This window comes from Trachurus japonicus, chromosome 4, assembly GCF_045865225.1.
Source record: "Trachurus japonicus isolate A0001 chromosome 4, Traja_1.0".
NCBI lineage: Eukaryota > Metazoa > Chordata > Actinopteri > Carangiformes > Carangidae > Trachurus > Trachurus japonicus.
In genome coordinates, this window is record NC_140910.1 from 14,248,865 (window position 1) to 14,274,818 (window position 25,954).

A 25,954-nucleotide genomic window follows, 5' to 3' on the forward strand; every position below is an offset into this window, starting at 1 on the left:
TCTGTTTGATGGTTCTATACTCACTATTTGTGAAACTATTGTTAAAAAATATGTTGAGTTTGTCTGCATCATATGAGTAAAGCTGGCTTGAGACATTTCTACACGTACCTTTCAACTACACACTAGCAACAGAATTAGCACCACTAATGTGATACCCATGTAAGGTTATGTCGTCCTGTAAATGTTCAGGAATGTAACTTTGTAAGATTGCGTGGAAACCGTCTTATGGTAACTCTTAGCTTTACTGGTTTGCTTCTCTGCTCTAATTAAATCAGTGCAGCTCATTAGCTTGTTCAAAGATTACACACTTCATTAGCAAGTGAAAGAACATCTCATAGCTTATTTAGAGCCAATAAGCTTAATGCTACATTTCATAAACACATGGATGCTTCAGTCTTTGCTCGCTTTGATCTTTTGAGCTTTAAAATTGGCAGACTTGCACCCAGCAGAAAGTATGTAGAGCAAAGAATACAAAGGTTCACTTTCTTGGGAGCCAATAGTCAAAGCTGGGTTTCCTAATAAGTGGTTAATTGCATTCACCTGTTGTCCCAGGTGTAAATCATGTCCTGATTAAATGGCAGGAATGAAAACCAGCTGGCCTCAGGGTCCTGAGAAACGCCTGCTTTCAAACACACACGCACGCACGCAAGCAAGCACGTGCATACTGCAGGCTACATGCAGTCACATGGTGTACCTGAGCTCATGTCTGCTGGGCAGTATACAGTATGTTTGTGTCACATGTGCACAAAAATGCGTGGGCACACACAAAAAAAAGCACAAAGCTGACATGCACGTGAGCATGGAAATCTCAATGTGCCCTCTTCTGAACTGCAGTTTTGACTGAAGGGTGGAGGAGAGGAAATGAACGGAGGATACAAAGATGAGATGAGAAAGATAAAGACCCCCACGAGACAGAGCTCAGTGAGGATATCATGGCTTCTTCCATCATGTGTCGTGTGTCTTTCTCCACTGGCTGACCAGCTGCTTGTCCCCAGCAAGGACAGACCATACAGCTGACAGGAATACAAACATGGGGGCAATTTTCACTAAATGTTGTTAGCCTCACTGTAGCTCACCTCCTTCTCTGTCTTTATTTCTTTGTGCCTTTGAATTCCTCCTCCTCCTTCACCACCACCACTTTCTCTTTCCCTCTCAGTGCCTCTGTGTTTTTCCCCTCACCTCACCCACTTTCTTCACTTTCTCTCTGCCCACCAGGAGAGTTTTACAGGCTGCAGCAGCAAGCTCAACACAGTCTAAATATTTAAACGTGGGGAATCACTTTAAAGCTTCTAACGCTAAAACCACTGAGCCCTCCCTCCAGCCTTTCTGACATGGACCGGTGTCAGGCCCACCACATGCAGCAGGCGGCCTCTGGATGTGATCCCCCCCCCCAACTCTCTTAATCTCTGTATTTGACCAAAAAGTCAACCAGAACCTGGACGCGAACAGCCCCGTCAACAGCTGTCACTCATAACACCTCAGTGTGGTGCACGGAGACAGACAGACGTCGTAACGCATGCATAGGAAGTGAGGTCATTATAGAGATGAGGAGTGACTGAGAGATGTGGGAGGGTGAGGGGGGAAAGATGCCAGATTGCCATTATTCCCTTTCTACAAACCCAGAGCTGGGCTGAGAGGAGGAATTTACAATTGCGCTTTTTTAGATTTACACATCAAGTGAAAGTGTTGCTCTGTTTTCAAGGCAGTGGTTCAACTATTTCTGAACCGCCGTGGGTAGTTGTTTCACCGGCTTCGCTCTGTTAATCCAAAGGCTGCTGTGTGATTTATAGAGGGATCCTGGTACTGTAAAACTGTAAATGGAAATGCACAGCAAGGCGCGGGGATGCTGGGCTTATTAAAATCTTTGCTGTATTACTCATGTGTTGTTCAAGGAAAGAGCCGTAGTGCTTTACAGGTCAAGTCGGAGAAACACTTTCCCCTACATGCTGTAAACAAACATACAAGCTATAAAGACACAAAATGGAAGACAACGCACACTGGCCGACACATAAACAGATGGTAAGCTCATAGAAAAACCTGATAAGTGAATAAAATTGTACCAAATGAGTCACTTATTGGGCTGATGAGCATGAAAAATATGTGACATTTGCCATCACCAGATCTCAACCCAAATCACTCTACATTGTGCTATCTCACCCTTCGGATTTCCGTTGTTACATGCCACAAACTGTATCTGTATAATGTTTACTGTAGACAAAGATAAAAAAAATTTAAAAAATACACACAGGAAATTTCTTATTTCCTGTCAACAACTGTGGATCCTGGTGTCCAAAAAAACTGCATGAAGGCAAATTTTAATTGCTCAGCATGTAGCTAAAGCTGATGCTCATGCTAGTACAGGTTTTTATACATTTAAATATTTTGCTACATAGGCCTAGTATCATAAAGGTCTTAGGCTGAAGCTGCGTGTAGCTGGAAGAGTTAGCATCTTCCATCAGAAAAAGGGAAAAATGTAAAGTGAAGGACAGAGCTTTTACAGTATCATTACTTTATTCTCTGATATAGTCGTATCCAGGACCGATGTTTATGGGAGAAAGGTGATGATAATTCTAGGGGCCCAGCGCATAGTAGGGCCCACAAAACCCCAGTAGTCTAATCTTTTTATGACTGAATTAGTCTGCATAAGACCCTGACTAATACTCATAGTAATGCTGCATTAGCATCAAAACAAAGTAAATAAAAATGATAATACATACGTAGTCTAAGAAAAAAAGTAGAAAAGTTAGGGTACATGAAGGGGCCCAATTTAGTATTCTTTCAGGGGGCCTAGAATTCCTAGCAATGGCCCTGGTCGTATCCCATAGGTTGAATATTTCAGTCCTGAATAGAACAATGTGGTTAACTAAAAATATGCTCTTTGCCCTGTGTGTGTTACGATGGTAAGCTTTGCATACTTATTGTTGCAGCTCACACTTAAAGCATACACACACATAGCTTAATCCATACTTTACACTTTTGTCCTTGTTAATTCAAACTAAAAACAACTATGGTAAATTGTCCAACTGAGGGAGATTTTGGATCAACATGTGAATCAGCCTTCTCCACCGACATCATCAAAACATCACACGAGGGAATATCTTTTGGCAGAAATATATTCATCACTGAGTTGAGTTCAGAGACTCTATGAATCGATGAAAACCAGCAGTACTAACGACTCCTGGTGGTCCAACACCTACATGTTGGGTTTTCCTTTAATTTGTCACCCATTTGACACCTACGGGCTTAGTCACACACATTCACAAACACATGGTGATGAGAGAAATTTTCCCCCCATCACCTCAGCCTGCATGCGTACACACTCTGGACTGGAACACGTTTCAAAACAAATCTGAAGGAGGAACACGCCCTTGTCAACTATAAAATAGTGGGTTAGATTTTTATTTTTCCTCTCTCATCACTGCGTCCTCTCTCTTTCTCTCTCTGTTTAACCTCATATTTGCATCGCACTTTCATCTGTTGCTCGAACGGCTCGGAGGCAACAGCTTGTGTTTGTTTGCACCATGATGTAGCAACAGTGCCCAGCACGCATTCCGGCTGGGTGGAGGGTATACGTCAATGCAATCCTCCTCGCCCTCCGGTCACGCTCGCCTTCTATCCTCCCTCTATCCTCCCTCACTCTCTCTCTCTCCATCTCTAGTCGCTCCCTCAATGCACGCTCAATGTCCGTCTATCCCTTTTGTCTCCCTCCCACTTTGTACTCACCACCATTAAATTGTCTTTTCATCCTCTCCTCCTTTTTACATTCGCTCATCCTTTTTTAGTGTTTGTGCAATTTTCATAAGAGGTGGTCTGCTTGCAAGCCATGTGGGATTTTTTTCTAAACCACTAGTGCATATCAGTTGATCCATTGTTTACACAACGTAATTGCAAACACATTTGTTTGTACAAAAACTGAAAAATAACATAACTTTTTCATTTTGGATAAATCTCCCGAGCTGTTTCCATTTTCCTCTCTCTTCCTGCTCCTCCAAACTTCTCCCTTCATTTTGAATGTTGTCCACGGGGATGTAGAATGGAAAGGAAGGAGAGATGGATGTATAGAGCACAGAGACAGAAAGGGAGTGGTGAGGAGACTGAGCCAGTGATGGAGAGATGGAAAAGGGGGCTAGAGAGATAGAAGGAGGGGAAGGAGCCAAGGCTCAGTGTGAAAAAAGAGGTGCTGACATGGCCCAAGTCAAGCGTGGGTGGCAACCAGAGAGACATGCAACACTTATTTTTGCAACACACACTAATGCATTTGTGAACAACCTTTTGCAGAGAGAGAAGAGAGGAAAAATTGACAGACTGGGGACAAACAAAGAGAGGATAGACAGAAACACAGTGAGAGCCAGACAGCCAGTGATGGTACAAGAGGCCATGACTGGTCTGTCTGGAAGAGATAAGAGGCAGCCTGGAGACATGAGGTGGCAAAAGTAAACAACGACAGACAGAGGAAGAAGTGAAGTACATTAAGTAGCTACTGTAAGTGGGAATCAGGGATGGAAAGGTTATTAAACAGGAGTAACTGGGTCATTAACTCTGCTCTCGAGAGCCGGGGGAAGAAGAAATGGGAAACACCCTGTAAGGTAGTGTGCACACTGCAAAAAGTGATTGCTGCTATACCACAATTATTTCACTTATTTTATTTTCTAGGCTTATTAGCTTCATTAGAGCAGACTGGCACGAAAAAAACTGACTGTTCCGTGATGGTATGTGGTTTAAGGCCACAAGATATGAGTAAGGTTGCTTCTGTTGTAGTCTGCATGCACACATCAGTTGGTAGATAAAAGACGATAAACAAGCTGTGCTCAGTTCAGTTATTAAAAGAAATAACCACAAGCTGGTTATGAGTATGTAGTTCACACTTGAATATAATTACTAATGTTAGAAAAGTCAAAATGCATTTTCAAAAATGCTTGAATTTTGAGGTAACGGATGAAGCACTGTCCAATACTGGAAATGAAACACATTAGCCAAATAACATGACATAATACATAATAGTAGCGTAAATGTAATGGCTGCCTGGATTATTCAGTAAGAAGTGGCAAGAGATGAAGATGATGAAGATGTGAGGAGGGTGTTGAGGTTGGGGGTGACGGGTATGCATAGCATGCATGGCTTTAAAACTGGAGGGAGTTAACATCCTGAGTCCAGCGTGTGGTTAGGTTTAGGCAACACACTCTCTTAAATAAATGTTAATAAGTAAGTAAACAGTATTTCATTTATTTCTGTACTTAACCAAGACCATGATCTTTCCCTAACCCTTAACCAAAGGCTCTGAGGGCCTCAGCATAACCATAAAAGCCTTAATGGTGGAAAAAAGAGGAGCTGCTCACAGCTGCAAAACATCAAAACAATTTGCAGATGGTGGTGATATAGCTCTAAGAGGATTTTGGAAAAGAAACAATAAGTATTAAATCTTTGCAATAACACTTTGCTTTCTCTATATTAAGCCTAATTGGCAGTGGCATTCCAAAGTCATGGTGTCCATTTACTATTGCGGTCTGTTAGTAGGAAAAGAGAAAAGCAGAATATGGCAGATTCTGTATATTGTTATGTAGTATGGCATATTGGTATATGTTTCTATACGTTATATTTTTCTTTGTTTGTGAACACACGCCACTCTTTTTAGATGAACCTCCAATTAAAGTCCTCATCACTTCATGTGTATGAGAATATTTTGTTCAGGAAACACTGATACATATATGCAAGAATAAGAAAGCTTTCAAGAAATGTGTATTTGTGCCAAAAAAAAAGGTCTTCTGCTTCTGTAATTAACTATAAACAAGAGTTTAACACAGAACAGCAGCATGTTTTACAGTGTGCTACCGGTGCAGCCAGCCTACGTGCACTACATGCAGCAGGGGAGCGTTTAGGAGTCAGCTGACCTCTCATTACATCTTGGCTAATGGAGCTGTTTGTTGGGCCTGCTCTCTGCTTCAGAAGCACCACACTGTTTACTGTCTGGATACTCCACAAACAAATACACTAGTCTAGCCACACACACACAAATACACACACACACACACACATCTGTATGGAAAGAGCCATGTCTGTACTCGGTCATTCACCCACTCAAGGATGAACCACAAAAATACACAGAACTAAACAATACACACGCCACCGTTGTCAGATGAAAAGCTAGTGATTAAACTTTTTTCCAAAATACCAGATTTGGAGAAGTCAGAAAAACATCTTTGTTTGTTTGACAAATTGGGCCAAGTCATGGAGAACCACGCAATCCCGCAATTTAGGTTCAAACAGAAAAGTTACCAAAATTTGAGAATGGCTGGTTTTCCCCCTGTGTGAAAGACAGCATGTTTATGTGTGCCTGGATGCACGTGTGCGAAGAGTGTAGGTCTGTCTGGAGGATATTCATGGCTTTTTTGGCCTTGCATTACAGACTAAAAGCACAGTAGGTTGTTTACAGAGTGGGTGCATGTTTACGGCATCCTGCAAACAACAAGTGGAGTTTAGGCTGAAATGAATACTCAGCAGATTGAACGTTTGAAGAACGTCAAATTTACAGCAGGTGTGTCTCAGAAATGAAAACCATGTGGTAGTCTGTCGACTGTGAAGGAAAACTGCAATTTCATCATACAAACAAACAAACACGCACATGCACACGCTGCTCTGTCTGTGTGCATTAGCCTTGACGGCAACGCAGAGGAAATCAAGTCAGCACATCAAACAGTCAGCTTGACCTCACACTCAGCAAACACACAGGGGATGTTCTTCTCTGCCCCCGGCCCCCAGAAATTAATGAAATAGCTGCTTGACACAGATATGAGGGTGGTTGAATCTGTCAGCGTGCAGTCGCTGCGTGAGCTGACTTTGGCCCCAGCATCTTGTGAGGAGAAAGGGATGAAAGAAAGAGAGGAAGAATGTTAGAGAAGAGGAGAGAATTACTCTTGGTAGTGAAAGTATACAGGGCAGGCATTTGTGTAGTGGGACTTTTTGTTGTGTATTTTGCGGTAAAAACACTTAATAAGGGGGAAAAAAAGACATTTTAAACTGATGATGGCCCCAAATGAAAAGTTAAGGGATCACCAGCCTTTTCCAGTGCTGGCATGTACAACATTTCCTGGCAATCTGTACAATAACTGTAGAAATATTTCACTCTTAACCAAAGTGGTAGACTGACTGACTGACTGACTGACTGACTGACTGACTGACTGACTGACTGACTGACTGACTGACTGACCAGCAGTGACATCCAGCATTTATTAGAGTGTTATTTGCATGGAGAATATAATAATTACTCTGAAAACAAGGACAGAAATGATATTTAGGATGTGAGGATATTTAGTCTGCATAAACAAAAAATATGCACACACATACGCACAAACACATACACCCATTTTCACCAAGTTAAAACCTCACGCTCTCCCCCCTGTGTAATCCCATCTGATCTTGCCGACACTGTTGTTAGAAGCCTCCTCTCACTCCGCAGCCTATCCCACCACTGCCTTTGAACTCGGCTGCCAAGAAAGTGTAACACCGCGTGCCTTTTTCTTTGACTTTCAGGAATGATCAGGAACATTATAATGATAAAATTGGCAGGGGGGGTGAGGAGCTGAGTGGGAGCACAGGGCCCTAACAAAAAGCAAGCAAGAGGCTTGAATATTGTCAACGTGTTGTTAATAAGCTGTGGGAGAGAGCTGAGGTGTGTGAGTGTTTGAATTCCTCTGTGTGTGTGTATGTGCAAATTTTTGTATGTGCAGGTTTGTGTATATGTGTGAGCACAAATATGAATTCTTCTGTCGGGGCGTGATGTCAGGGTACATTACAGCTTATTGCTGGGTTGAGTGACGCAAAGGATTATTGGCTGATGGGAGAAATAAAAAAAGAAACAGCTTTCATCAGTGTGGTGCTGCGGCCCACATGTTTGATGTTAGACTGAAGGAACCAAGGTGAAGGAAAGGAAGAGAGAGGTGGAGGGCAGGTAGGAGGTTGAGTGCCCACAATATGGGGTTATTAGAGAGCAACAAGTGGGTCCAGTAGATGTGTAATGTGTAAACATTATCATTCTTTCTTCTGTTGCTGCCACAGACTGAATGAATCTCTGTGAGTGGAAAGAATAAATACCCTCTTTGGTGGGGCATCAGTCTTTTCCCGGTGTTGAAGATCATACATCCAAAGACATAGAAAAGGAGACTATTTGGAGTAATTTTTTGAGCATGAAAGTGTAACGAGATGGGTGTTTGCTTGTGTAAGGGTGATGTAAATGAAAGATAATTATGTTAATCAAACACAAAAGTTATTAGAATGAACCCACTGATCCATGTAGTTGTTGATATGTTCCCTAAAAACAACATACTGTACTGTCAGCCACATGATGGCGATCCAGAAAAGTCGGAGGATTGCCTGGAGTTCATCCTCTGGGGAACATGAACATGTGGACAAAATACATTGCTCGATCGTTGAGATATGTCCGTCTGGGCTATCGCCATCCCTTGAGAAACACCTCCACCGAAAAAAACTCTGTGGAAGATTGAGTTGCTGATTTTCGCATCAAAATATTTTACTATGAAACCCAATCCAGATTGTAACTAGTCATAAAGACAAAGCCTGTGCCCAGCAAAGACTTGTTTCAACTGGATCTTGCCGCTCTTAAATCTGGCCTGGCCTTAATTCTTTGTGTCTTTGCTTTTGTCTACCTTTAGGTCACTTCCTGGGGAACCACAGTGTGCTGGACATCCTCAGGCAAGAGGGCTACGAGATTGATCACATGCCCTCTGATCACCAAGAGCCAGCTACAGAGTGAGTAAGCAGAGAGGAGAGTGTATTGTCACAGATGGTCGAGCATGTCATTCAATTAAAGTACTATGGTTACAAAGAAACAAAGAAAAATCTGTTATTGAAAAACAACAAAAGCCAAAAGCTGGTTAGAAGTGTTGACAATGCATATTCTATTTTGGGGGTTAAATAATTGCAGTGTAATCAAATCATTGTCGAGCAACTGGATGATTCCAGTTCTGTGCAGTAAATCAGTCACAGGTTACACTTTGAAACTAAACCAGGAGTCTTCTAACCTGACAAGATAATGAATGGAAAAAGACAAGGAGGGTGTGATTATGTACCAGGATCAGACTGATAATGTTATGGTAATATGTACTGTGACAGACTCTTTCCAAAATGTGCTCTGTAACAAATAAAGCTAAGCTATGCAGGAATCCTTTGATAGCTCATCAACTCCCTCACCTTCCTCCCTTGCTCCCTCCCTCCCTCTCCCTCCGCTGCCTGCCAAGAGGAGCGCTGCCAGTGGTGTTCTGTCTGTTCTCAGCAGCCACTGGTACCACAGTCAACACAAACTGTTCCGAACCCCAAACGACTAAGGGATGAGGGGAGTAACATAAAGTCAAACTACCGGGTAAGAGGAGTGATGGAACACAGGAGCTGTCAGTAAAACAGGGCTTTATTTGCAAAAGAAAGCAGCAACCTAAAGACAACAACAAACACCACAAGTACAGTAATCTAAGGGCAAGTTCTCCAAAAGGGAGGACGACTCTCCGACCAAACCAACACGCACTGCCGAAACGGCCAACTGACGACGACTGGTCCGCGTCTCTCCTTTATATAACCTGGTGACTGGCGATAGGAGTGTTAAGCAGCTCCAGGGAGGAGGGGCAGCACCTGACGCACACGAGGAACAAACACTCGAAACTACAACCTCTGGGCTGTAACACAAACACAACATACACAGACACACTTATGTGTATATGGAGGGTGAGTGGTGTGATGCACAATGCCAAGGAGCAGGACTACAGGATTGCACACGTGCAAACTCGTACACCTCACACACTGATTTGGCTTGTATCCTGCAGCATTTCTTCACAAAAAACCCTCCACAATCCCTCTTTATATCACACTGTGTGCGTGTGTGAGTGTGTGTTTGTACCCTTTGGCACAGAGTGGCTCCCCTCTCACCTAGGGGGTTGATCCGTGGGCCCATAAAATAGTAACAACAGCCACTTGAATCGGGCTGAAAATGGAAAAAACAAGGCACAACAAGGGGAATCTCTTTAAAAACCGTAACAACATCCCCAGCCCACCATCCAGCCGAGGCTTTTACAAACTTCTCGCAGCAAATTGCAGCTGTAAACGTAGCCTTCCCTATCTCCCACCACCCTGTGTGCAGAGCTGTGGGCTTCAGCCAGTGGTTCTGGTTTTAAAAGCTGACAAGTGGACTGACATGCTGTGGTCTCAAAGCACTCGTGTATGCCGCGCGCACACATACACACACGCTACAGCACGACCACACACTTAAATGTGTGCACGCACGCACACACTTTCAGCTCCCTGATACAAGGTGATGTGACAGGCGAGGAAAAACACCGCAAGATTGCTTGCATGAGAGGTGTTTATGAAAGCTTTTAGCCTCAGAGCTGGAGGGTTTGGACACGACTGGCAAAAAGGTCTTAAAGAGTGATTATATGACTGACTGACAGAGCAGACTACAGCTGGGCTTGGCTCCACAGTAGCTTGACCACAGGCCTGGAGCTATCATCACCCTAACCAAGCCATCAAGACCTGGATGGGGGTTTCTGAGGCCTGTAGTAAAAGTGCAGACCATCAAATTTATGAAGACTGCAGAAACAAAGCTAACAGTGGAAATGGTGACTAAAACACTCCATCAAATGTTTGGTCATTTGAAAATTTGACATCAACATAGGAAATCCTGTTACTGTAGTTTTTTTTTGTTTTTTTTTACTTTCCACCGCTTGTTTCAGTTTACATGATGTGTGTAGTAGGTTCTTTGTGTTGTTCCACCTTGAAACACAAAGTGGAAAGCAGACAGAGAAAGTACGAGTTAACGTGTGGAAGAAAGAGAAGCGTGGCTAAAGCTGTCAAGGAGAGGACGGAGATTCTGGGTGGTCCGCTGTGGACGCATGTCAGTTTTGACGCAGCTGTACGGTCACATGAGTTACAACTTCCTCCAGCGTTGCCTGTTGGGTATTTCTGCCACTCAGTGCAGCATTTATAGGGCACGGCATCCTATGTGGTGGTCGTGTCCTTGATGGAGTTGGGGGAAACCACAAACAATAACATTCATTTGCTGCAGGTTTGAAATATTAGAAGAGTGAAACAAGCCCTAGAAACAAAGGTTTCAGTCATACTTAAAACACACCTAGGATTATGCTAAAAAAAATCTGAAGTATAAACTAACTTAATATACTTTGTGTCATGTCTTCCACCTGCTCTAGGAGTAAACCAGCTGAGGATGCTGCAGCAGGGTCCAGCGAGGAGAGCGTAGAAACCAGCACGGCAGCTCCCACCGGCTGGCAGACCAGTCCATCAGAGACAGAGCTGGACCTGGACGACCTGGAGAACATCCCTGGACTTGGAGATGAGGAGCTGCCACACATTCTGCTCCCCGACAGCCTGAGCCAGCTGGAGGAGTTTGGGCGGCACAAACGGCCGCGGAAAGTTCACCGCGGCCACGGGCGGCCTCGCCTCTTCAGTGACCTGTGGGTTCGCATTGGGGATGGGTAAGATATCTGTGGTGGCCGGCTGATTTACAGATGTATGGAGTTAATTTCCTCTAACCTCTACAGATCTTACTCTGACTTAAATACCATTACCTACAGAGTGTTAGAACACTTCTGCAAAAAACACATTTCTGGCGTCTTCACATAATACAGTTCATAAGGTCATAACAGGTCAACATGAACCATTGCAGAGACCATACTACTGTTTTATTTATCATTATTTATTTAAAGTTATTACGGGGTGTCGTTTAACTCAGTGGGTAGAGCTTCATATGCATGGGGCTATAGTTCCTGCCGCAGCGGCCTCGGGTTGATTCCTCCCGTGGCCCTTTGCTGCATGTCATTCTACCTTTCCATCTCCCCATTTCCTGTCTCTCTACAGCTGTCCTATGAATTTATGGCCTAAAAAGCCCAAATATACAATAACCTGAAGATTCACTGCAGAAAATGTTTTAGACAATAATGCCTCTATAGTCCAGTGACGTTCTTGTCAGAGGTCAAATAGTGGATGGTGGTATGCTCAGGTTGCCTGTTCTTCTGCATAAAACATTTTACTGTTGTTACCGACTGAATCCTGATTGTTTGTATCTTCTTTTGTCCAGCACTACCCCACCACCTAATGTGAGGATAATCAACGGCTATGTGACTGTAGAGCCTCCGCTGACCCATCAAGAGCAGCGCAGACTGACGGACATCTACGCCACAGAGCGACAACCGGCTCCACCTTCATCCACGTCGCCTAGTCCCAGCTCGGCTCAGCCAGCCTCAGTCCACAGCACACTCACACTGTCTTGTCTTTTAGCCTGGATCTCATCACATATGCTGTTTACCTCCTGACCACAAGACAGCGTTATCTCATAGACAAACACTCAGACACTGCTGCGTCCATACCAGAGCAGTGGAATGTACCTGATAAACAAGGAATGAACATCAGCACCTGCAGACAAGAGATGGAGGAGTGTCTTCAGTCAGGACACGGCATCCTGATGTGGGACAATTCTGCTGTGAGCCTCCACCACAGGGAGGGCTCAGCTCCAAGCTGCCAAAATGCCAAGTCTCAAAACGTGTGGAATAAGCTCTCAGCCATGACACAAGCAATGAACGGACTGTGTTGGACTGGACAGGGTGGAGTCTTCAAACCTCATGAAAGTATTACGGTAGAATAACAAACACATAGCACAATGAAGACTGTAACTTGGAAGAGTTTGTTTGGTGGAGTCTTCTACCTAATAAAAACTGTAATAATGTATAGATAAATAAGACTGACATTAATAATGAGAATAGAATAGACTAATAACATATAACTCTGTGATAAATGAGTTGAATGCATACAGTCAAACAGTACTGTGTAGGAGGTGGAGCACTCAGTTGCCACTTTTGTAAATTGTGCATTTTGTTCATAAAGAAATATTGTATATTTATTATTTCTGGAAGAAAAGAGTATATTTTCTTGCCTTTTGAGGAAAAATGAAAAAATAAACTTTGAAAACCAATGAAGTGTTCAAGACGTCTTTCTTTTCAGTGGACAGATCATTTGGATTGAAGTTTACGACCAAGGCTGGAAGCAAAATAGAATAAATCAATAGAGGGAGCCAGTGGTGCTGAAAGATAGATTCCCCCTGCCTGCGGGCTCTCCGTGTACATTCCTGTTATTTGTGAAATCAACACATCTCAGTTAACTTTGCATCACTGCAGTAAACTGTGCAGATGAAGTATGTGGCATCAGTTTATCCAATCATTTATGTATTATTTGACAGACCCTGTGCACTTTCATGAACCCAGGGGTAATTGTGCTGATGCTTTGTGATGTGTGTACATTTCAGGTTGGCAAATTACAAAATGTATGTCATCATATATACAAAAATAACACTATTATAAACTGTTGACAGGACTAGGTCAAAGCCTGGATCTGAAACACATATCAATGTGAAAAGAAATGAGGATGTAGTTGAAAACTGTTGTGAAACTGCTATAAACTGCTGACATCATTGCATCATATTGTCATTCAGCCTTGTGTCAACAGATTTCAGCTACAGTATTTCAATTCAGCCAAATTCCCAATATGCATTTCTTATTTACATGCTTTTCTGTCTGTCTGTTCTGTCAGACAATGGAACAAGTGTGAAACATGAAACATAGTCTGTTAAGACTACATGTAAGTTACCAAACCATTTCCAAGCAGTCGCCTACATCCTAATCTTAACCGAACTAGTGTGTAAGTGTGTGTAAATGGGCGTCTGTGTCTCTATTGTATGTTTTGTGTTCACTTTCTATTATGAACCTGTAGGCCACTATTGATGACTGAAATCTTGTTTTATATTTTTGTTGTTAATAAGGATCCCCTCGACAATGAGATGGCACATCTCAAGGGACTATCCTTGAACATAAAGTCACATAACTACAGTATATTTGACAAACTCAGGCTCTAACACAGTCACATGACATTCAGATGACCAATGCTAGAATCATGGTCACTCAGTCATTCAGTTTTACTTGTTATGATAGGACTGGCCAGAGCTGTTACAGCTAAACATTTTCCCACACATGACACACTGAAGACATACGTTAACAGCAGTTGAAGTGAACATATGCAGAGGGGATGCGTTGTGCAACAGGTTATGTCAATCTGCCCTCTGCTGGCCGAACCTAAGAAAAAAAAAAACATGGGAAAGCAGATAGATACCCCTCATCCTGTCACCAATTCTAAAAGTTAAATTAGTCGGTTGCAAGGTGAAAGTGTGAGAGACTATAAATGTTAATGGTAATGAACCAAACAATTGAAATCATCAGACACCAGAAACAGTTTGAGGAAAAACACAAATTACGGATGAGCTGATGGAACACATGTACACAAAGTTGAGGAGGTGGTGATCCAAATTTCTACCTAACTGAGAAAAATGCAAACTAGTTAGACGGCAGTACTATTCGGAATAAACTCATGCTAATCTCATCGATCCAGATTTTACTTTGTAATAAACTCCGCGTTACAGTGAAGAAACTGTCACCAACAAATGAATTAACTGTAACCATATTAAAAGGACCAATATTTAAACAATAAAAATCAGAGAAAAGAAAATCAAAACCAATTTGAACACACTGAAAGGAGGCATGGATAATGGTCTCTAATTGTAATTCTTAAACTGAAATAAACTACAGTGATGTAACTTGAAATTAATTTGACTTTCTTTCCGATTGTCTGTGTACAAGAGTCTAAAACAAAAAACACATTTTGAATCATAATCTCCATGTTGCAGTATCAACGCAGAGAAACAGTCACAGTTTATATTTTGCTAGAGAAAGAAAGATGAATGTTCTCCAGTTCTTTAACAAGTAGCCTATCATCTAGCTGCTCTTGACCCGAGATCCTCCAGCTGAATGACTCTATGGCCAAAAGAAAAATATTCTGGTTGTACAGCACATGACAGTCTGTTAAGTGCAATTTGTTCCATATCCTATCATAGAATTTAAGGTTTTCCTGTATTATTCTTAGACACGCTGCCCTTGATGGCTGCACTGCTGTAGTTCATACTTCTACCACTAAATGGTGCTAGTGTCACATAATAATTTCAGCTCCAACACAAACTGAAGAAAACTGCTGCTTGCTGTAATATTTTAAGGCCCTGTGGTTAGAGCCTGAGCCTGAAATGCACAGGGAAAGGTAAATACACTTTTGTGAATATTATATTTGTATTAATATTGCAAATTATACAGATGTTTGAACCAAAAAGATAACAAATAAATATATAAATAAAACAACTGATTATTCATGCTGTAAATATATTTTATTGAGCATTTTGGGTAAAAAATTTACATTTTGATCGAATTCAAGCTTGTAAATCTATATTTGAGTGAAAATGGTGATAAAAATAAAATAAAACAACTATATTTACAAAATTTGTAGAATAAAAGTGCTGTCTCTCAAACTGATCACATTTGTCTTTTTGTGATGTTTATCACATCCTAATCATGTATCTCGGAAAAACCTGGTTTAATTTTGTTTTTTATTTATAAGAAAATTGAAATTATCTCTGACAAAGTATTTTATGCCCATTCAGTTGCCATTTCTGAACTGTTTAAAACAATTGTTTTGTGCAATAACTCAAGACATTTTAACTGTGGTCACTTTTAGGATCAAGATAATGTTTGTCTAAATCATTAAAATGTATCAATCTTTTCAATAAATTAATCGTAAACATGTTGGCTAGAAGTTATATCTAAATAAAAGTTTTATTGACCTGCAGTGTTCGGCAGTGTTGTCACAAAATACACTGAAATTATTAAAAAATCAGTATCAATAATTTAAAAGAGGAGAGCAGATAAATCTAGTCGAACCAATACATAAAACACACTTCAGATTGATTAATTTCATCACATCAGTAAATCGGTTCAAATATGAAGGTCAATTTCTAATGGGTCTCTAAAGTACAGTTCGTTTAATTTCGATACAGCTTTAAAGTGGCAATGATAAGATGCTGTCTAAACCTCTTGAGATGATTTAATTAAATGCCTCTAATCAATACTAACTGAACAGTATTAATAATTGCAGAGCAAATTTTATCTTTACACTTATCTTTCAGGAAAGCCTTCCCCTCTTAAACGGCTGAGAAAAAAAAAAGTGAAGAGCAAGTTTTTTAGAGCAAACAGCTTTTTCGCCCCTTAAGCCAAGACAGGACAATATTTGCCTTAGCTAGAATACCATTTTCCCTGGGCTTTGGGGTGTTGTTTGAGGGAGTGGGGGCCTTGACAGGGCGCTCTGAGAGCTGACCCTCCCTTTGCCGGGGACAAGCCGCCAGCCGCATATAAATAAAAGATTACAGTGAAAAATCAATTTCTGAGCAAACTCATTAAAAATGCCCCTCACCTTAAATGATTCCCATTTCCTTCCATTCAACCTGTTAATGGCTAGCTGTCCCTGAGACCGACCACCCTACCCCCACATCCCCGCCACCGCCGCCTCATCCCTCCCACCTCCCTTCCCTCCATCCTTCCTTTGCCCTGTTGCTCTCCCCTGGTGGTAATTACTTGCACAAGTCGTTTTTTGCCCTTTGATTTGCACCGTTTCACAAATGAAGGTTAAGTTTGTTTAACCGTGGTGGATTTGCCAGTCATGTTAAAGCATATAATGTGGCAGGTCCTTGGTTTCTCCATACACCTCCGGCACCCCCTGGCCCAGCCCCCCACCCCTTCCATCTCCTTCCCTGTTGGCCTGGGTGCCTTGGGGAGAGTGAGTGAGGGAGGGGGGCTCCAAGGTTAAGGCTTACCGGGCCTGAGGAAGCCTGCAGTGGATCACGATTCAGACCCATTGACTTGACTCAAAGAGGACCAGGAAGTTGTAAAAATAACCTCTGGTGAAAGGATTAAGAATCAAACCGCTGTGTTTGGCCCGAGAGGACGTTAAGGTGATCCCAGCAAGTCACTATAAAATATGGGGAGGTGGAAACAGGAGCAAGATAAGTGATCATTCATTAAGATCTCTTCAAGGCCTTGGACCTTGAAGCTCCTTCTGTTGACACAAATATTCTCCTCTGCAATGTATATGACATAAGGCAGTGTGAATGGCTGGCAAACAGGAGAAATGCACAAAGACAACACAAGTGTCACATTTCAGGACTGCATGCAGCTTCATCTTGCCTCACAGGGAGTGAAAGTCACCGGAGCCAAGGTGAACATCGATCTCAGGCAGCTGGAGCCGTTAAGAGCATTTCAAGTGTGTGTGTGTGTTGCTTTGATTATTGAGCTGCTGCTTGCGCACTGATCACAGCAATAGTAGGCTACACACAGGAGTCTGATGACAAAAAATGACTCAATGAAAGATGACTTTCACATTAAAAGAAACCCATTGTTGCCTCTGAGTTCATCAGATCTATTGTAGCAACATGTGCGCCCTAAAAGCCGCCTAACAAGCAGTGGTTTGGTATGGTTGTTGCTGAAAGATGTTTACAAAATGTCTTTTTTTTTAAGAAACACTGGATGTGTAATTATGTGTTGCAGGGTATGTCAGTCTACCCTAACCATGTCCTGTGTGGTGAACGCTACGCCATATTTCACAGAGAGCTTTGATAGTCTGTCTAGTGGAGGGCAGCCATAAAGCTCTTTGGAAAAACAAAAGTGTGTTTAGCCCCGGGGCAGATTGCTCCTCTCCCTTTAGGTAATCCTGCTGATAGTGGCGGCAGAGCGGTGCTGTTTGGTGAGCTCTGCTAACTCGCAGCTCATCTGTGTTTGTGTTGGTTGAGACATTATTCTCTCCTATTGTCCGAGTCCCCTTGAAGATGTGTAGCTTTGAGCTACAGCACTGAGCCCTGTGGCCTTCTATTGCCTCCACCACAGGTCAGGTGCAAGTCTCCAAGGCCGAGCAGCGTCTGGAGAAGGTGTAACAAAGGTGTGTTTATAATAAAGAGGTCAGATGATACCATGTAGTTCAGATTCTTATTCATCTTTATTCTTTCTCTGTGTAAATGAACCTCCACTTGCTAATTAAAACTCAATTACACATGAAACGAGGGACAATGATTAAAGAACGATGCTGGTGTTATTTTAGTTTTTCATTTTTATCAAGCCCTAGGAGACAAATTCAACAATTCATTTCTGTCAATTATTGTACCAGGAAGTATTGTTTGTGTTGCCACGGTAAAGGTTACAACCCCCCGTGTTGCTCTGTCATCCAGAAACTACTAAAAAAATTTAAAAAGAAAAAAAAAAGTTGCACATGGCCAGTGTTGTTCAACATAAAACAAGTCAGCAACAGCATTTCCAGCGATCCCTGGCAGACAGACTGTACTCCAGCTCCAAGTTTACACTGCTTTAGTTTAAAGAGCGGAGAGAAATAAACTGCTCTGACGGTTGTCTTTGTACCAAAGGAATATGTCACTCAGTGCAACAGCATGCCGCTTTTATGTGTTTTTAGTAGTTTATGGTTGTATGGCAGAGAGAGATAAACTACACGAGGCTGTGGATACAACATTTTTAACTAGAATATAATCATTGTTAGTTCCTCTCTTCTTGTACACATGATTTATTGATACTTAAAAATGCAGTAATCCCAGCTTCATCATCCCCAATAGTTGTTATGACTGTTAAACCTAATTTATGTACTGTCACAAGTAAAAACCTGTGCGCATATTGTGCCAGAAATAAACTTGTAATTAAAGTAACAGAACGTAAACAGAGATATGTTGCACTATTTGTTCTGTTTCGACATAGAGTAAAGCAAAATAGTTTGTTTTTGAGTGCAGAGGTAGAAGGAGTGAATGTGTACCAAGGAGAGTAAAGTAGGTACAAAGGAGAGAGGAATACCGTGTGTGTTTGTGTCTCCATGTGTATATGTGCGTCCGTGTGTGTGTGTCCTTGTGTGTGTATTGAAGGATGGTGGTGAGAGTGTTGTGTTTCACAGTTTTTTGCCATGATGCACTGCTTTATTATTCTGCACAAGGGGCACTTCACATGCGGAATGGGTTCTCTTTGATATCGACAGCAGCTTGAGGGAGAGAGTGCACTCAAAAACAGGCGCGGGCGAATTTATTCTGGGAAAAAAACAGATAGTTGTGTACTTCCCTGGCAGTGGTTGCCGCACATGCGAAGAGCCAACCGCTTTGATGCTCCAGCGGTGACACTCCACACGCTAATGAAATATGGTAATTACAGCCACATGAAAGCCCTCCTAGACAGAGCTGGAGAAAGGGTATAAAAAACAAATATGACTTTATCCAAAGATACCCACTGTGATTAATTCTCCTTTTCATAAACATATATTTTATGCTGTTCACTTGCGACAAAGCAGTGTGGGCCATCAGTTGACCCAGGAACTGGCGAGGGGGAAAGGTCTGCTGATTAAGAACCCTATTGTTCCCTTTCAGTAGGAGACCCTGTCTGCCGGAGAACACAGGATAGAGGAGTGTGAAAAAAAAGACCTCCAAAGAGAGTGTTCTCTGTGCTGCTCTAACTTAGGCCCTTTTCTTTGCAGCGGAAGATATTTTTTTTCCTGATTTGAAATTCACCCAATCTGGACTGTGAATCTAACTCCACAGCACCGACACTGGGCTCCGTCCAACACCTCAGAGGAGGAAAAAAAAAAGGTGACTTGATTGTTGGAGGTAAGAGATTTCAAGGAAAGTATTATGTTTAAAGTTTACACAATGGAAATTTGAGCAATATGACTGATTTTCCAGTCAGGTTTCACCAGTCCAAGATATTAAACAGAGAAACAAATCAAAGTTCAAGAGGGAGAGTCCAAAACTTAAAATGAAGTCAATTCATTTTTTTTTCTTTTAAAAAAGAGAAATGGTTGTGTGATTGTGCTGGAAGCTGGTGAGCGAGGCAGCATGGTGAATTTGGCAGTAGGTCTATTGAAAATGAATGGGGTACTCCAGGTTACTCCTTGGAGAAGTATGATGGAGAACCAGAGTAATGAGGAGCACTGAGAAGAAGCAGAGCTGGTGTGGAAGAAAGATTCATCACAGTTACAAGACACTACTGTACCTCCAAAGAGGTGCACGCAATGAAGGCAACACATGTATGCTGTCGTGCATTTATTAACCAAATAATCTGCCAACAAAAACCGCTTTGAAATATCCACTGTTTTTATGTCAGAGTGGGGTGGATTTCTAAAACTGTAGCTCAAGTCCACGTCACATATTCATGTTATGTTCGACACATTTTTGACTATTAGCTGCAGTGATGCAAATCACTGAGGAGGAGGAGGAGGACGAGGAGGACGAGGGAGAGGGAGAGGGGAAGAGAAGGCACACAGGGGGTGGAGGAGGCCATGTGTTTGACCATCGGTGTTTGCTCACAGTCAGACAGTCAGTCAGTCCCCCATCCCGTCCCACACACACACACACACTTTTGCCATGCTGACCCACTCTCCCGAGGGATGGGACTAGAGGTCAGGGAGAAGGTGGAGGTCAAATGGGCTCTGATAAGTTCTGCTAATAGGACGTGTGTGTGTGTGTGTGTGTGTGTGTGTGTGTGTGTGTGTGTGTGTGTGTGTGTGTGTGTGTGTGTGTGTGTGTGTGTACTCTCGCCCATGTCTGAATAGGGGATTGTGGGGGTCTGACCAGCTAACTGGGGCTAAAAGCTAAGTGAACAAACATACAGAGGTGCACTGTGCTGATCCACATGAGCGCAAAATACACACACACTCAAACTCATGCACGCTGCATGCATGCACACTCTTTAAGGTCAGAGCACGGGGTGAGAATGTTAAATGGCCGAGCCGGGGACATCAAATATTGTCCTACCCATCACTATCAGCAAATCACCTGCCTGAGCCTGAAATCTTGACTGTGTGTGTGTGTGTGTGTGTGTGAATAAGAGGTTGGGCCATGCAATATATACAGGCTTAGCTGATGAAACTACTTAGACAACTTGGCTTAATTAGAGCACACACTGAGACAGACAAACAGACAGACATACAGACACGCAGGCAGACTGACAGATAGGCAGGGTGTGTGTGTGGGCGCCAGCGGCAGACAGACAGATGGAGTTTTGGGTGCAGACTGTGGCCACTCAGATAGGAGCTCATTCCCACCCCGTGTTTCTAATACCCGCAGCTCCTTTTATCGCTCTCCTCCAGGTGTATCCAGGTAACTCCAAGGCCAGGCCGCTCTTAAAACCACGACAGTCAAGGTAACAGGTAATTGCGGAATGGTACTCGTAAAACAGCCTGTTTGCTTACAGCTGAACTCCGCCCCACTCGTTTCAGACACCAAACTTGGACGGACAGGAAGCGAAAGCTTATAGGATGAGGCAACATGGCGTGGTATCTCTTGCTTGTTCCGCCTGCACCTTTTTTGGCGAGCTTAAAATCAGTCTTCATCTCCATTTTATTTGTCTGAGTTTGAATCCCTTATTTACCCCTCTCCTCTATATTCTTTTTAAATTCCCCTCACTGTTTCTCACCGTCTTTATCTCTCGCTCTCCCCCCCTTCTGAGCCCATATTTCTCAGACTTTATGAGTAACTCTGGCTCCCTCCCTCTTTTAATGTTTGATTCCAGGTGATAAGAGAAGACCGAGAGATGAGTCTGACTGCACTGGTTGATGTGGTCAAAGGGCAGAGGCTGTGCTGGGGAGTGAGGGGGCCGGCTGCAGTCAGTCACTCAGTCGGTTCAAGACGAGACCGGACTGTGCTCAGCTTTCAGGCCGCGAATTGTGGATGGTGGCCCTTAGCCAAGCTGTCTGCACACGGGCCAGGAAAACATACATATTGAAGCAATTCTCCATATCTGCCTGAAGAGTCATTATCTGACAATCTATCAAGATATTGATCAAGAGTTTGTATATATCTACTGTCACATGTACTTACCCTCTGAACAGCGATAAGATTACCTCTTCTCTTTGCACAAAGGCCAATAAACGCAAATAAGTGCACACACCCATACAACGCATTCACACAACCGCATGCGTGTGAACTGCTGCACGTAGATTCTACTGTATGTACATTTGGCCGTTTACTCAAATAGAAACCCGGTATTCAAAGGAGCATGTAGAGCACACATGAATGCATGTAACCTCTCACACACTCATATTGTACAGTTTACCGTCAAACACAGTCACAGTTCATCTCCTCACTTTCAACAATCACTTGTTTGTTTCAGACCACAAACAAACAACACACTCCCCCACATAGTGGCCATTGACACAGACAGCGGCTGAACTCTCCTCCGCCTCTTTGCTTCGCCCTCTCTTACTCTCCATCTTTTGCTCTCTTGTCCTCCGCAGCCCCTCTCTCCCTCTTTGTCCCTCTCTTTCTCCCTCTCCCTCTCTTGTTCTCTCGGTTTTTCATCTGATTTCATTCCTCGCTCGGCTCCAGCCATTATAAATTCATTGTATGCTGTCGTGGCTGATTGAAGTGATGGGCTGATTCCTCAGAGCTTCCTGCCTGATGGAGGGTGCTATAGCAAATAGCCCAATGGGTCTGTTTAGATAACACTGACCTCTTGCAAACCATCGCCACGTCTGCTGTGAGTGAGCTTTGTGGGACTCGACGTCATCCCTGAGTGGAGCGATGGACAGAAAAAAAAGGAAAAGGTGTAAATGAAAAAGCAAAATGGATAAAATAAAAATATGCTGATAGAGTTAAAGAAAGCGAGAATGTGTTATAGAGATGAAAAGAGAAGGAAATACAGGGATGCGGGGTGAGAAATTGGGAGTAAAGGGGAGATATCGGGTGGGCAATGATTTGAAGCGTATTGTAACTCCCACCTGCCCTCTCCATGAACAAAAGTGTTAGTCATCATCAGGGTGAATTGTGAGGGGAGACGAGGGGCGGCTTCGTTGGTCCCCCTGATCTGCATTCTGCCCATGGGGTTACCAGGGTAACGAGTACAGTACACCGAGGGGGCGAGGAGGGTGAGGGGGGCATGGAGAGGGCACTCACCCTTTTCCTTGGAAATGGATATTCATGCCTTTGTTCTGCAGAGGTTACAATCGTGTTGATTAGGGAGGGGGAAAAAAATCTTGTTTAAACGGCCCGCCTTCGCTGCTGGCCTCAGACATCATGGGGCCGACAGGGGCTTCACCTGGCAAACAGATCAGCATTCATACGCCAGTGTTCATTAAAAGCAGGAAGATAATGGAAGGCACATTTATAACCACCGAATGTAAACCATATTTATCCTGGAAAAATAACACATAAGAGGTCGTGATATAGGGGGCAGCTCAGTTTCTTCAGTTTTTCACTAAAAGCCCACTGACCTTGTCTGTCTGATTGTCTGTCATGTATGTGCACCCTCTGTGTGTCCATCTTTCTGTTCACATGTGTTTAGAGAACCACAGCCTTATAATGCTCAAAGACATCACGTATATTTCTTCAGAATTCAATAATATCCCTTTTATACTGTGATGAATTTCATTATTTTCTGTGCCTATCTATGTGTTTGTAAGTGTGTTCAGGCGTGTTTGTGTGTGTGCAGCATGTATCTATGTCTGCATCTGCGGCCTTGTGTTTAAGTACCCACTTTATGATCCACATCAGAACACACATGGTCCATCTTTATGTGCGCATTGAAAATAATGGGTCCTTGGCGTTATGCAACTCTTTGCACACACAGAGCCTGTTTTGAAAGTTACGGGGGGCAATATCGTGGATCTTCTTTAAAAGCTGCAGGGCTGTAAAACATCATTGTAACTCCCTCATGTGACAAGATGTTTTACAATCGTACCATTAAAAGCTATTGGGAGAGTGTGGGCCATAGAGGAGGGTAAGCAGAAGCAAATGCAGGCGACACGCTCTCTTTATTCTCCTGATGCAGCACTGAAATCAGGGCATTCCTTATTGCTGGGAGTGCAGCTGCCCTAAAATAATGTTGTTCTTTAATTAAACTATCTCTGCTGTGCAGCATAAGGGAGCGGGGGAGAAGGCACAGGGCTATGGTAAGCTTGGGCAAATGGTTCAATGCAAATACATGCAACCAGTGCATCGTGGGTTCTTTTGCGAGGCACTAGTGGTGTGTGCGTGCATTTGGAAGAAGTTAGAAGTGTGTGCATTAATAAAAATGTGTGTCTGCGTCCGTGTGTGTGTATGTGTGCACTTTCCAGACTGTTCGCCAATTAAAACAACCCTCCGCTCAGTCAAAACATGAAACTGAATCTTGCAATCGCAGTTATGAATCAACCATCAGAGCTCATTACAGGAATCAGGTGATCAGCCTCTGAAGCAGCTTCAACTTACAAGATTAAAAAACCTGGAACCTGAACCGAGCCCAATCCTGAGGTCTCACCACATTATGAAATAACATACACACTGCATTATTATGCAGGGCCTGTATAGACGCCCAAGATAAGCTGCGTGATTTTTAGTTATTTCAAATAATATTTTTTCTACATAGTGTAGGCCCACTGTTTGTTTTAAACAGACTATCTACTGTTTGCATGGGTGGACATTTGAGCACTGCACCCATGAGTCAACTAACAATTAGTCTAAGATTTTCCCCAGTTCTTTTATCTTCCTTGAAGCAGCCTATAAAATTGTTTTATGCTCATTGCTTATGATTGATGATAATATTGTTGTTTATGTATGAACCTACACATACAGTATCACTCTTGCAGAAATCGTCTTAAATCCATTTATGAATTATGTTGATCCTTTGGATTACAGTGTTAATGCTATACCTTCCACTACCAAATAATACCGCAAAAGCAAAACAGTCAAACATAAATGAAATGAAGGGAGATTCATTTCTGTGTTGGATTCATTAGGACTTTCAGAAAGACTTTGCTTCAGGATGATCGGCTGATAGTCTGCACTAAAGTAACTAAAGACGGCAGTTTCTGCTGTCTATAATTTCTCTCAGCTCAAGTGGCGGTAGGTCAGACCAACTCCTGCTGAGATTCGAGAGGAATAATTCCGCTATCTCCGTGTTGATCCGTGTCCTGCGGTTTCATCCGCCCGGCCTCAGGCATCTGCTGCCTGACAGAAAGTTGGCGCACAGACCACAGTCCGGTTTACACTGAGGGACCAAAAAAAAAGGGGGCCACCGCAAGTAAAGGCAAGGCTCTCCGTCACTGCAGCTCAAACAACAACTAACCTGTCTAAATGGCTTGCAGCCCGATACGAAACCTAGTGTTGATAGTGGACTGTGGATAATAAATCACAGAGGATCACTGCTACTGTTCATGCAGGTATAGAGGTCGACCTGCTGCTACAGCTGATTTAAGAGGCTGCTGAGCCTGCACTTCAGCCTGTAGTCACTAGGAGGAGGTGTGAATGAAGACAGGGGAGGAGAGCCGAGCAAAGTGTGAGCTCAAATCACTGAAGGGTGTTCAGCCACACAAAGTATGAAAGAGCACAAGGATGGATGGACGAGCCTAGATATTTTTACAGATATACAAATTTATATTTGCATGGATGTATAGTTATCTATTTATTTATTTATTTTATTGATTAGATTAGATAGATAGATAGATAGATAGATAGATAGATAGATAGATAGATAGATAGATAGATAGATAGATAGATAGATAGATAGATAGATAGATAGATAGATAGATAGATAGATAGATTTTAGCCAGTGAGAAAGGAGTATGCAGAAAATAATTCAGAGTTATGAGTGTGTTTTAGCAAAAGCACCCAGCGAAAAAATGTCATTTAGGATTCAAGATTTCCATTTGGCCGCCTGAAAGAGATTTAGCGCCAATTGTCCTGCTGGTCATCTCACTCGATAGAATGCAAATGTGGAGGTCTATAGGGCCTGGTGCGGGAAAGCCATTGATTTGAGATGAATACAGTGGCTACTCTCAGGCTCTTCACAGTTATTAGGACTAATAGAGAAACATAAAATAGTGAGAGAGAGAAGCACGGATCGGCACAAATGCTCTAAATAGCTGGCTACTCCACAGGCCTCTCGGAGAGTTTGGCTTGCAATTTGCATTCCTTTGTGTGACAACTTGTAATCCTCCCCTCAGCATGCCAAGAAACACACAACAGATTTATTGTCCCAGTCAACAAATCGTTTAGGTCATCCCA

At 42.7% G+C, this 25,954-nt stretch overlaps 1 protein-coding gene across 1 annotated transcript in view; it reads left to right on the forward strand.

Moving 5' to 3' along the window:
• The window catches only part of trabd2b (TraB domain containing 2B), a 67,581-nt gene extending 54,599 nt beyond the window's left edge, over positions 1–12,982 (forward strand). The window contains exons 5-7 of the mRNA XM_085774171.1: positions 8,667–8,763; positions 11,208–11,492; positions 12,095–12,982. Coding sequence (XP_085630297.1) covers positions 8,667–8,763; positions 11,208–11,492; positions 12,095–12,329 — 617 coding nt within the window. The 3' untranslated portion in view covers positions 12,330–12,982. The remainder of the gene's footprint in view (positions 1–8,666; positions 8,764–11,207; positions 11,493–12,094) is intronic.
• The last annotated feature ends 12,972 nt before the right edge of the window (positions 12,983–25,954 follow it).